Source organism: Hoplias malabaricus, chromosome 8 (assembly GCF_029633855.1).
Source record: "Hoplias malabaricus isolate fHopMal1 chromosome 8, fHopMal1.hap1, whole genome shotgun sequence".
NCBI lineage: Eukaryota > Metazoa > Chordata > Actinopteri > Characiformes > Erythrinidae > Hoplias > Hoplias malabaricus.
This window is the reverse complement of record NC_089807.1, coordinates 7,850,701-7,865,016: the sequence shown is the minus strand read 5'-3', so window position 1 is coordinate 7,865,016 and position 14,316 is coordinate 7,850,701. Positions and strand designations below refer to the sequence as shown.

At 44.5% G+C, this 14,316-nt stretch overlaps 1 protein-coding gene across 2 annotated transcripts in view; it reads right to left on the bottom strand.

The window, feature by feature from the left end:
• The window catches only part of cdh23 (cadherin-related 23), a 422,443-nt gene that overhangs the window by 289,224 nt on the left and 118,903 nt on the right, over positions 1 to 14,316 (bottom strand). For both annotated transcript variants that reach the window (XM_066679568.1, XM_066679567.1), the window contains exons 5-6: positions 14,228 to 14,275; positions 13,976 to 14,068 (exon numbers count right to left, since the gene is read on the bottom strand). In XM_066679568.1, the coding sequence (XP_066535665.1) occupies positions 13,976 to 14,068; positions 14,228 to 14,275 (141 nt within the window). The remainder of the gene's footprint in view (positions 1 to 13,975; positions 14,069 to 14,227; positions 14,276 to 14,316) is intronic.

The following is a 14,316-nucleotide window of genomic DNA, read 5'->3' as shown; positions in this document are numbered from 1 at the left end:
ACACCTGCAAATTTCAAAGCCCTTCTGCATATAGTTTTACAAGAACAGCATCACTTTGACCCTTTACTGACTCTGTTCTAATGCTCACTGAGGCAGACTCTGAAGCAGAAACAATGAAACACTTGTTATTTAGCTCTGGCAGCTCGAGATTCATCTGCAGGATCTGAAGGACTCTACAAATGAATCAGTGCATCACTGGCACAGAGTCATCTCCTCGTCTCTAATTGAGAGCTGCGAGTGCCAGCCCAGAGTCTCATGACTTTCTGTCTCTGAGCTGATTAGCTACCTGCTGCATGCACGTCATGTCTCCTCAGAGCTGGACGGCCAGCGGCCGCGGAGCAAACCAGCCTGATTTGAGCCTCTGACAGCTCCCTGTTTTGAAGCGGAGGAAGAAGCAGACGGGATTCAGAGCGGCCTCACGCAAAAACACAGCTTCTGTAGCGCTGCCAGAGAAACAAATCAAACATCAGAGTCGCCCTGTACACACCACTCCAGCCGAGCACGAGTCTGTGGGGACGAGCGCTCTCACCCTCCACGATCAGATCCAGTGAGGAGAGGGAGAGAGAGAGAGAGAGAGGATGGGGGAGAGAGAGACTCAGAGGGGAGGAAGAGAGAGAGAGAGAGAGAGAGAGAGAGAGAGAGAGGAGCAGAGAGAGAGAGAGACTCGGAGGGGAGGAAGATAGAGAGAGTGGATGGGGGAAAGAGAGACTCAGGGGAGGGAGGGAGAGAGAGAGGGAGGAGCGAGAGAGAAAAAGATAGAGAGAGGAGCAGAGAGAGAGAGACTCGGAGGGGAGGAAGAGAGAGAGAGAGAGAGAGAGAGAGAGACAGAGGGCAGGGAGGGAAAGAGAGGGAGGGGGATTGGGAGAGAGAGACTCAGAGGGGGGGAAGAGAAGATAGAGAGAGGAGCAGAGTGAGAGAGACAGAGGGCAGGGAGGGAGAGAGAGAGACAGAGGGCAGGGAGGGAGAGAGAGAGAGAGAGACAGAGGGCAGGGAGGGAGAGAGAGAGAGAGAGACAGAGGGCAGGAAGGGAGAGAGAGAGAGAGAGAGAGAGAGAGAGAGAGAGACAGAGGGCAGGAAGGGAGAGAGAGAGAGAGAGAGAGAGACAGAGGGCAGGGAGGGAGGGAGAGAGAGGAAGAGAGAGAGGAGCAGAGAGAGAGAGACTCGGAGGGGAGGAAGAGAGAGAGAGTGGATGGGGGAGAGAGAGACTCAGGGGAGGGAGGGAGAGAGAGAGGGAGGAGCGAGAGAGAAAAAGATAGAGAGAGGAGCAGAGAGAGAGAGACTCGGAGGGGAGGAAGAGAGAGAGAGAGAGAGAGAGAGACAGAGGGCAGGGAGGGAAAGAGAGGGAGGGGGATTGGGAGAGAGAGACTCAGAGGGAGGGAGAGAGAGAGACAGAGGGCAGGGAGGGAGAGAGAGAGAGACAGAGGGCAGGGAGGGAGAGAGAGAGACAGAGGGCAGGGAGGGAGAGAGAGAGAGAGAGACAGAGGGCAGGGAGGGAGAGAGAGAGAGAGAGACAGAGGGCAGGAAGGGAGAGAGAGAGAGAGAGAGAGAGAGGGCAGGAAGGGAGAGAGAGAGAGAGAGAGAGAGAGAGAGAGAGAGGGCAGGAAGGGAGAGAGAGAGAGAGAGAGAGACAGAGGGCAGGAAGGGAGAGAGAGAGAGAGACAGAGGGCAGGAAGGGAGAGAGAGAGAGAGAGACAGAGGGCAGGGAGGGAGGGAGAGAGAGGGAGAGAGAGAGGAGCAGAGAGAGAGAGACTCGGAGGGGAGGAAGAGAGAGAGAGCGAGGGCAGGGAGAGAAAGAGAGAGACAGAAGGCAGGGAGGGAAAAAGAGAGAGAGATGGAGAGAGGGAAAGAGCGAGAGAGAGAGAGAGAGAGAGAGAGAGAGAAATAAACAGATAAGCCAAAAGTTTGCTTATCTATCATCGGACGCCAATACTTTCCAATACATTTATACAGAGCATTGCAGCAGGGAAAAACAGAGCTGTATCAGCTCCATCAGCTGAGCCTTATCTGACAGCGATTGCTATTCAAATATACATCATCCAAACAGATTGATGACACATGCGTACGGAGTAAGGTTGATATTGAAAAGCAATCGTCTGAATGTTAATTCACGGTCTTCTTCTGGAGGAGATTATTAGAGGGAGGCAATAACAGCAGAAACACAGAAAAGAAGACGGCAGTTTGTATGAGCAGTTTGTGTGTGTGTGTGTGTGTGTGTGTATGAGCAGTGTGAGCAGTGTGTGTGTGTGTTTATTGTGCTTGTCTCAACAGGACTGGGCTCAATCTGAAAGCAGTGCATAATGTCATTAGTGTTGCCGTTTAAAAGCTCACGTCACGCTCTCTGACACAGTTTGAGACGCTCTGCAGCAGAAAAGCTGACGCTTTATTAAAACACAGCACTGACTTTGTGCCAAAACCCACTGCTCTTTTCTGCATGTGATGATTCCACCCAATAGAAACGTCTGAGTTAAAGAAGACATACTTTCCTCTTTCCACAAGGACATACAGTCAAAACACCAAAGGGATCAAACCCCACAGCATTGTTCTCCCCCTGTGTAAACAGCCCCTGTTCAGAACGCCCGCTTTCAGCACCTGTTCCTTTAAATGATAATGAGCCGCTCGCTGTTCACCCCGACCCCGAGCGCACAGCAGTGAGGAGCGAGGAGCAGAAGCTCTGGTTTGTAGCCGTTTTCACTCTGTTCTCTTTCTTCTCCGTTTTTACTCAGTGCTCTTATTTCTCCGCGCTCGTTGTGTCTGTTTCGCTGAGTTTAACCTCGTCTTTGCGCTCTCACATAAACACGAGTCCAGCGCTGTGATTGGACAGACTCAGACAAGGGGGCGGGGCCATTCTAAAGTCTCTGTACTTGACGTCAGAAGCGGAGCAGAATCAGAGAGGTATGTTTTATCCGATGTTTTCTGACTCGGGCAGTTGTGCAAAATAAAAAAAAAATACAATTATTACAAAAGAATTGTATAAAACAATAGTTACAGTTATGGCCCCTAACTAAAGCTGCCCTTGAGGGGACCACCACAGTGACAGGCTTTTTTTCCTTTTCTCTGCTGAGTGTAGATTACACAGTCTCCATGCATTTGCCCTTCAAATAAATTACAAAATATAGGTCGGAACACACAGGAGCTAGAAAAAACACACACACATACACACACATTTACCTAACACACTCTCACACTCTCACATAAACACACACACACACACACACACACATAACTAACACACTCTCACTCTCTCACATAAACACACACACACATAACTAACACACTCTCACTCTCTCACAAACACACATACACCTAACACACTCTCACATAAACACACACACCCCTAACACACTCTGACTCTCTCATAAACACACACACACACACACACACACCCCTAACACACTCTGACTCTCTTATAAACACACACACACACACACACACCCCTAACACACTCTGACTCTCTCATAAACACACACACACACACACACACACCTAAAAGCATATCGTTTGAAGGCATTTAAAGCACCCTTAAAGCAGCTGTACATACTTCTTGGCCAATGATATGGTCATCATGCCATCATGAAAATATCCCCCTCAGGGAGAGAGCAAGAGAGACAGAGAGAGAGAGAGAGAGAGAGAGAGAGAGATAGAAAGAGAGAGAGAGTGAGAGAGAGAAAAAGACAGATATAAATCTCTGCAGCTCGTTCGTGTTGTCAGACACTACCCTAGACCAACCGCTCCTCTCATGTCTGAAGCGTCACTCCCTCACTCAGACACTCCCTCACTCACAAAAAATCATGCATTTAACCACCAATTACAAGATTTCACTCACAGCCACCCTCCAGCCCAGCACCCCGCAGTCCCCCTCACTGAGCCCCCAGCCTCTGCTCTCTGTAGGAACTCATCCTGGACGGCCTCCTTTAATGATCTACCCACTGACTTCATTACTCACTCCAGGTGTGTCACAGACGACCGCTCCAGCGTGAGACAGAGAGACTGAGAGTGTTTACTGTGACCTCCTGCTCTGCCCCGCTCTCCTCTGTCCATGTGCTTTTGTTTCGCTCCTTGCTCCTCCCTTGTCCCCTGAGTGTGTTAAAGGGGGTGCAATTAAAGGGAAACACTGTTCTCTCTGCGTTGTTTACATTCAGAAGCTCCGTGTTTTTAAAGTGGAACTGTATATTTGAGGGAAAAAAAAGTTTTTATTCACAGTTTGAATTGCCACAGAAACTTGTTTGTGAACCGAGCTGTTCGGTCCTGTAGCGCTGTCGCTAATGCAGTTAGCCGTCTCCCAACTTTGGAGACATTTCCTCTTTAAATGATCAGAAACAGCAAAAATAACTATGAAGCAGGAATAGAGAGATATCCTCATCTCGTTTTGAGCTCTTCAGTATGTGAAGTCCTCTCCAAAAAACTCCAGATACCTCTGCCATGAGCAGGGCACTGCAGAAACTGCACTATGTAGTATTTGGAGGAGGGTATGAAAGCAGTGAGGAGCGAGGAGCAGAAGCTCTGGTTTTTAGCTGTTTTCACTCTGTTCTCTTTTTTCTCCGTTTTTACTCAGTGCTCTTATTTCTCCGCGCTCGTTGTGTCTGTTTCGCTGCATTTAACATCACAAAAGCGGGTCCAGCGCTGTGATTGGACAGACCCAGACGAGAGGGCGGGGTTTTCTCAATTACGTAGCATACAGAAAACAGACTGGGAGGTTTTGTTTCACAGTGTGCAGGTTGGTGGGCTCCAGATCCCCACATTAATGTCCATAATATTTTCTTTTAAAGCGAGAAAAAGAATACTTTCAGTGAGAAATGTGTTATTTCATCTCCATCAATGAATTAAACCTCAGCTGTTTCTGAAGAAGGAGGTTTCAAACCGACTACAGCAGTTACATAGTGTAGTCTCTGCTCTATTCTCCCTGTTACAGCTCAGTGGAGCATCACAAACATTTTAAACCTGTGACTTAAATGTAAAAACATTATGTAGTGTTCCTTTAAACCTAACCACACCCATGTGGGAGACCCAGTGTGTGGAGCATAAACTGGTTTAATATTTAACCTCATGCCAAATGCACTATAAATACAAACTGATGCTATTTCATGATCAAAATGACTGTCTGAATTAGAAAGACAGCCATAAGAAACGAGACAAGACTCTCTCTCCACGGGCTTTTGGCAGATCGCTTGCAGTTTGGTGGAAGACGGTGGCACTCCGTTTGAGTGACAGATTGATGGAGTGATGCCGTGTTGTGTGCCCTCCAACTGTGAGGGGGTCACAGAGGGGTCTTGGAAGGTAATGAGGCCATAAAAATGCAGAATGGGGAGCAGGGGGACGTGTGGCTGGACTGAGAGGAGTGGAGCGAGGGATAGAAATGGAAAACACACAGAAAAGGTAGTGGAAAACCAGACTAGCCCTTCCCTTCTTGTCCCCGATTAGCTTCATTAGCGCTAAATATTTCATCCTAATGACATTAATAACGGTTCATTCTGAGGCTTCGCTAATCCAATGCGACCTAATACTGGGTGTTTCCAGTGCTGCAGCATTGGCTCGACTTCCAAGGAACAATATCTCATCACCAAACCGGGATTAGCTTTCTCCTTCAGGGCGGAGCGTACACACAGTGATCAGAACTAGTGCATATTGCCTGGTAGTCTTTAAGATAGGGGCTGGATTTACTGTCATTTACAGTGTACAGCTCCACACTGAAGAGCCAGTGGACTACGCCATGAACTAAGACATGACCTCCGACCCCTCGTTTCAGCGCCACGGAACATCCAGGAGCGATCTGTAGTCTGTTGCTCTGCATACGGCCTTGGCCCCGTTTCACCCAGTTTTTCAACAGTCAGGACCCCCACGGAGCGGGTGTGATTTGGCCGACACACACTGTGCAGCGACAGATGAGTCTCTGACTTTCCATCTACAAGGTGGAGCAACGAGGGAGGGGCGTCTCACAGAGTGACAGAGCATTAACAGCCATTTAAAGTAACAACAGTGAAAATGCTGAAAGAGTTCATTGCTTTAGAGTTAATCACAAAAAAAAGGACAGCAGCTACCAGACAGAAACACACACTCTCTCCTCACCCTGATACACTTCTCCCTCTCTGGATTAAACCCAGAAGGATGAATTCCCAGTTTTTCATCTCAACGGATGTCAAATTTCATCCTCCCCTTCCCCCGCAAGAGCCAGAGGACACTGACTTATCTGGAGAGAGATAGCCCACTGTATGTTTAAAGAAACGTGGCGCTGAAAGGAGACGGACAGATTTAAACTAGGGCTGTCACCGCCACAAAACTTTAGCTGATGATTAACTGTCATTCAGAGAACGGTTAACAATGATTCAGTCTGTGCCCAATGCTTTAATCAGACTGTTTCTAACAGTGTAGCACTGCAAACACACACAGACACACACACACTCACAGACGCACTCTCACACACAGAAACACACTCGCACACAGACACACACACACACTCACAGACACAGAAACACACTCACACACAGACACATACTCACACACACAGACACACACACTCACTCACACACACACACACACACACTCACAGACACAGAAACACTCACACAGAGACACACTCACACACAGACACAGACACACACACTCACAGAAACACACACACAAACACACACTCACACACACACACACACACTCACTCACAGACACAGAAACACACTCACACACACACACACTCGCACACACAGACACACACTCACACACACTCACAGACGCACTCACAGACACAGAAACACACTCACACACACATTCACACACTCACACACACAGACACACACACTCACAGACGCACTCTCACACACAGAAACACATTCACACACACACACACACACACACACTCACAGACGCACTCACAGACACAGACACACTCACACACAGAAACACACTCACACACACAGACACACACTCACACACACACAGACACACTTTCACACACAGAAACACTCACACACAGAAACACACACACACTCACAGACACAGACACACACTCACACACACACAGACACACTCACACAGACACACACACAAAGTCATGATGAAGGGCATCGATTTATTGATAAATCAACTTGGAATATTATTTTAAAAACAAACTAAATTAGATTCCTATTCATTTCTAAATAAAGGTAAATGCCCAGTGCTCAAAATCACACATCGAGGCAAACTTCAGACCCTAGAACTGACTGATAATCGTTTATACATTTAGTGGGAAATAGAAACGTACATTTCTTTATATACGTCCACGTGAATGCACAGGAGAGTGTTTTACTTGTGCTTTAAAATGTTCTTTTAAAATGTGTGTTAAAAGCTATGGCCCTAAGGAAGTGTGTCTCCAGCCCAAAGTGCTGCACTGTTTCTGCCGGAGCCGGGTTGTAGGTGATATGTAGAGTCATGTGTTGGGAGTACAGAGCTGTTAGAGATGGAGCCGCAGACACCGAGAGGACGAACACAGGAGCCCAACACAAAGAGAAAACTGTGACAAAGCATAAAGACTAATCACTAGAACATGTAGGAACACAGGAACACAGGAATACATCAGAGCGAGAACACTGTTAAAAAAACAATCAGAAGCACGATGCTGGGGGACGTAAGGGGGTGGGTGTTTTATTTGTTTTGTTCTGTTCTGTTTGTTCCTGAGGTGGAAAAGGCTATTCATTCACAGTCTGTTTGTAGGATGGGAAATAAAATCACTTTAGAATATAATCGCAGACAAGAAAATAATCAAGAGAGGCCTGCCCTCAACAGAATGAACCGATCAATCAGACTTCAGAGGAACAGTTTCACCACAGACTTGACCACGGAGGATAGGGAACAAACACTGCAGCCCCTCTCCACTCTCACAGCCTGAGTCTGGGTACACAGTCTGAGTTAAATACATCTCTCTCTCTCTCTCTCTCTCTCTCTCTCTGTCTCTGTCTGTCTCTCTCTCTCTCTCTCTCTCTCTCCTTTATTTACTCATAGTGATAGAAGACGAAAAATCGCCTGAGGCTTTGAAGATTTGGTCTGGGGAGGAGTGTGGGATGTGCACACACAAACCCACAATATAAACGCTAGCAGAAGTGTGTGTGTACACGTCAGAGGGAGTGAGTAAGTGAGAAGGAGAGGTAGAGTCAGAGAGAGAGAGAGAGAGAGAGAGAGAAGGAGACGGAGAGAGACACTTCACTCCCTTTTTGAAGTTCTCTGCTTGGCTTTGCCAATTACCTCATATCAAGGATTAGATGAAGGAGAAAAGGCGCGAGGGGGAGGAAGGATGAGTTGAAGGAGAGAGAGAGAGAGAGAGAGAGAGAGAGGAGAAAGTAGGAGACTGAAGGGAGTGAAGGAGAAGGGAAAGGCAGGAGCGAGGGAGAAGAGAAACGAGGGGGGACAGTAGATACGGACGCTCCACAGGGGGCCAGTTCCACTCAAATAGGACTCGGAGATGAGGGACATGATGAGGACGGTGGACAAAGAAAAAAAAGAAACAGAAAATGGAGAGAAAATGTCCATGTTTCCCTACATTCACCCAGTCATCACACACATTCACACACAACAACACAGGGTACACACACTATACACACACACATAAACACAAGATACACATACACACTGACACACACACACACACACACTATACACACACATACATAAACACAAGATACACACACACACTATACACACACAAGATACACACACACACACACCATACACACACATACATAAACACAAGATACACATACACACTGACACACACTATACACACACATACATAAACACAAGATACACATACAAACACTATACACACATACATAAACACAAGATACACACACACACACACTATACACACACATACATAAACACAAGATACACATACACACTGACACACACACACACACAATACACACACACATACGTAAACACAAAATACACATACACACACACACACACACACACACAAAATACACACACATACATAAACCCAAGATACACATACACACTGACACACACATACATAAACACAAGATACACATACAAACACTATACACACACATACATAAACACAAGATACACACACACATACATAAACACAAGATACACACACACACACACACACACACTATACACACACATACATAAACCCAAGATACACATACACACTGACACACATACATAAACACAAAATACACACACACACACACACACACAATACACACACATACATAAACACAAGATACACATACAAACTGACACACACACACACACAATACACACACATACATAAACACAAGATACACATACACACTGACACACACACACACACAATACACACACACATACGTAAACACAAAATACACATACACACACACAATACACACACATACATAAACACAAGATACACATACACACTGACACACACTATACACACACATACATAAACACAAGATACACATACAAACACTATACACACACATACATAAACACAAGATACACACACACACACACACACACTATACACACACATACATAAACACAAGATACACACACATACATAAACACAATATACACATACAAACTGACACACACACACACACACACACACACTATACACACACATACATAAACACAAGATACATATATTATTATTTTTTTTTTTTTATTTTTTTTTCTTTTTTTTTTTTTATACACTGACACACACAATACATACACATACATAAACACAAGATACATAGACACTGACACACACACACACACTATACACACACATACATAAACACAAGATACACATACAAACTGACACACACACACACAATACACACACATACATAAACACAATATACACATACAAACTGACACACACACACACACAATACACACACATACATAAACACAATATACACATACAAACTGACACACACACACACACACACACTATACACACACATACATAAACACAAGATACACATACATACATAAACACAAGATACACACACACACTGACACACACACACACACTATACACACACATACATAAACACAAGATACATATACACACTGACACACACACAATACATACACATACATAAACACAAGATACATAGACACTGACACACACACACACACACTATACATACACATACATAAACACAAGATACACAGACACTGACACACACACACACACAATACATACACGTACATAAACACAAGATACACATACACACACACTACATTCAGAGATTACACAGTATATACACACACACAAAAACATGACACACACAAACATGCAACATACAGTATTGCACACTATGATACACACAATACACACACACACCATAAGTCACAATCCACACATGCAAACATTACACACACACACACACACACACAAACCATAAGTCACAATACACACATGCTAACATTATATACACACACACACACACAAACCGTAAACTTGGTGTAATTCTGGTGTAATATTTCTCCTTTGTTTAAAAACAAGATCAAATTCTGCAGAAAGTGCAGACTCCTAACTTTCAGTTCTCTCCACCTTCATCCCCCAGAGCAGAAGAGGAACTGTGGCCTAAAACGGGGTGCAGAGGTCTGAGTGTTGGCTCTTTCACCCAGAGATCACAGGTCGAGAGAGAGAGAGAGAGAGAGAGAGCACAACCTGCATCGCTCTCTGGGAGGATACCCCTCTCTCCCCAACAACTGTCACAAAGGTGCATCACTGAAAAATGGTGGGACTGGAGACTTTAGTATGAACTGGAGAAGTTATTATGTAAATAAAGACGATATGTAAATTGTATGTACACAAAATACACTGCACACTATGTAATTAATTTGTAATTAAATACATTTATAAACTGTAAATAAATGGACAGTAGAAATAGTCCTAAACCACTCCTGATGTTGACAAAATGCTAAATACAAATGCAAAAAAAAAAAGATGTAAGATGTAAGTTATTCAAGGAAAGAAGCGTATTACGTTGAGCACCTCATTCTCAACGTAATGTTAATAAAGCCATGGGTGTCCTGGCTATTACCTGCTGCTCCTCCTGCTCCCACTGACAGAGCTGCTGTGTTTGTTTAAGGCTGAGAGACGAGTGTTTGAAGGAGTGAAAGCCAAAGTCAAACCTTGGAGTGTAGTTTGTTTAAGAGGCAGCTTGTCGTTTCTGTCAGGGTCAGGATGGATGAGAGGGTCATGACATGTTATTACATGAGACAGGGAGACAGATGATTTGAACTACACATGCATCACCACCAAGCGCTGCACTGTATAAAAACCCCTGATGACCACAGTTTCCTCAATGTGTAAATATTTAAAATAAAAACAGAACTATGGAATTCTTCATTTTTAAACTTTCAGATGGAGAGCCATGGGAAATGAGGAGTGGGAGAATTATCGATGAAGAAGAATAAAAAAGATGAGGAAGAAAGACAAAGATAAAGAAGCTGAAGATTCAAAACAAAAAGGACAAACAAAAGGAGAGTAAGAAGCAGAAAAAGAACAAGAAAATAAGTATTATATAAAGTAGTAGTAGAAGAAGAAGAAGAAGAAGAAGAAAAATAAGAAGCAGAAAAAGAACAAGAAAATAAGTATTATATAAAGTAGAAGAAGAAGAAGAAAAAGAAAAAGAAGAAGAAAAAGAAGCAGAAAAAGAACAAGAAAATAAGTATTATATAAAGTAGTAGTAGAAGAAGAAAAAGAAGACAAAGAAAAAGAAGAAGAAAAAGAAAAAGAAAAAGAAGAAGAAAAGAAGGAGAAGCAGAAAAAGAACAAGAAAATAAGTATTATATAAAGTAGTAGTGGAAGAAGAAAAAGAAAAAGATAAAGAAGAAAAAGAAAAAGAAGAAGTAGAGAAGAATGTAATCAGCCATTTGTTTAATTACACATAAGACTTCCCCAAAAAAAAAGTAAATACAGTGTGCGGAGGCCATTTCTCTCTGTCTGAGGATAAAGCTGTGAGCTATAGATACAGAGAGAAGAAGAAGAGATGTTCACGGTGTAAAACTGACTCTTTCGAACGAGAGAAAAGAAATGAACAAGTTTCCGTTGCAACTAAAACGGAACCCATCATCCCCTTCAACCTAATGACACCTTACTGACTTTACCATGAATTTAGACAAATACCTATTTACACTTGAACTGTTTATTTCCATGGGAAGGGTCAAGTCACAATCTTCCTGGACCCGCGTTTATGAGAGCACAAAGATGAGGTTAAACACAGCGAAACACACCCAACGAGCGCAGAGAAATAAGAGCACTGAGTAAAAACGGAGAAGAAAGAGAACAAAGCAAAAACGGCTAAAAACCAGAGCTTCTGCTCCTCGCTCCTCACTGCTGTGCACTCGGGGTCGGTGTAAACAGCGAGCGATTCATTATCATTTAAAGGAACAGGTGCTGAAAGCAGGCGTTCTGAACAGGGGCTGTTTACACAGGGGGAGAACACTGCTGTGGGGTTTGATCCTTGTGGTATTGTGATCATCCCTCACAACTGGCCACGAAGGAAAAACAATCTGATTGGCTCAGTTGGGAGAAGATATTGTTGTATTAGCAGGATTAGCTGTTAATATTTATTCATTAATTGATCACAAAGGGATCATAGATATAACGCCTCTTCACTAAACCCCATCTCCAGGGTTTAAGGTGGATACAAACACAATAACAACTCAGCTCCTCAACAGTCCATCCATGAGAGTTAATACTGTCTGTAGCACACACACATTTCACCTGGCAGTGTGCAGGCATGTCTCCAAGCAGCACAGACCAAACCTGAGAGACAGAGAGAGACTTCCAGAGCAGGACTGGGAAAGACAAACAAGACACCAGTGCTGCAAAGGGCAGGACTGAGACCTGGACAAATGCAAGAAAGCAACTGTCACATCTGACCAGCAAGACCTGAGTCCAGAAGCATTCCACCTTAAGGACCTTCACAGCTGCAATGTGATGCTTACTGGAAGACAGAAGCCTCTGGCGATGAAAATCAGACTAAAGAGCATGAGGAAGCAGCTGGTGAGATGGCACTTTTTCACTTCATGGTTCACTACTCGACTCCACTCTACTCCACTCGGCTTTTCTCCTCCTCCACCAGGTGAATCAGGTCCTGGTTCTGGAAGCGGGTTCTTGTTTAGTGGCTGTTCTCTCGTGGTTCAGAGCGAGTCGAGTAGGGACTAAACCGTGGCGTGTAAACCTTGCAGAGCGCTGATCGTCCAGAGAGAGTCGTCACTCTACGCCACGCGACGCAGACGACCAGCACCAACTCTCCATCTGTAAAATCTCCAGCTGCAGCAGAGATCACGTTTGTGATTTGCAACAAGGAAGGAACAAACTCTACTGATCTGTCTGAACTGATGACGGAGCTGTGTTCAGTCCCAAACAACAACAACACGCCGATACACCATGAGTAAACACCGCTTAACTTTCCCACCACTACAGTTGTGGTTTCCAAAGACCACTGTTCCCCTTAGAGACGGGGTTAGAGACGACACCGAATACATTTTGTGAGGGAGCTATTGTAGTGGAAAATTAACCAGGGACCAGGGACAGTAAAGAGTCTAGCAGAGTGGAGTAGAGTAGGTACCATGTCGTGAAAACAGCAGCTAAAGATGCCCCAGCTCAGGACACAGAACACTTTTTTTCCCTTTTTTCTTTTTCATCATAACTTTCACTTCTAGATTTAGCCACTGATTTACACGAACAAATAAAAGCATGTCACTGTGTACAGCTCCTCACCTTCAGGGAGCCAACATCTTTCCATAAATCAATGATTTTCTTGGCTCTGATTATTTGCCCTGTGTCCTGACACCTGTAATAGACTGTAACTGGGGGAATGCACACTCCTACAGTTTCTCCTTGAGATTTACACATGACCCAAAACCAAATTCCTGTAGTTTCAGAGCTCCTTGACTCTTCAGTCTCTCTCTCTCTCTCTCCCTCTCTGTCTCTCTCTCTCTCTCCCTCTCGTGTGTTTGGGGGTGTGGTGATACACACTCTCAGTACCTCTGGTATGTTAACGGTGTAGGGCTGGTTATGGAAGGTGGGGGCGTTGTCGTTCACATCTCCAATCTGAATATTCAGGGTGTCCTTCACCACCTGCAGAAAACAACACAGAACCGTTCGTCAAATACACGTTAAACTTTATGTTAAAAGGTAATGAAGAGAGACAGAGTGTGGGAGGGGGGGGGGGGGGTGGACAGAGGGTGGGATGAATGTACGTACTGTATTTGTTTAGTTTTATAGAAGAATACTTACCCCCTGACTGTCACTGACAGAAAACACCACCTGCATCTCAGACTTTGTCTGTGGAATAAAAGGAAACATGCTGTAGTCTGTTTTCATTT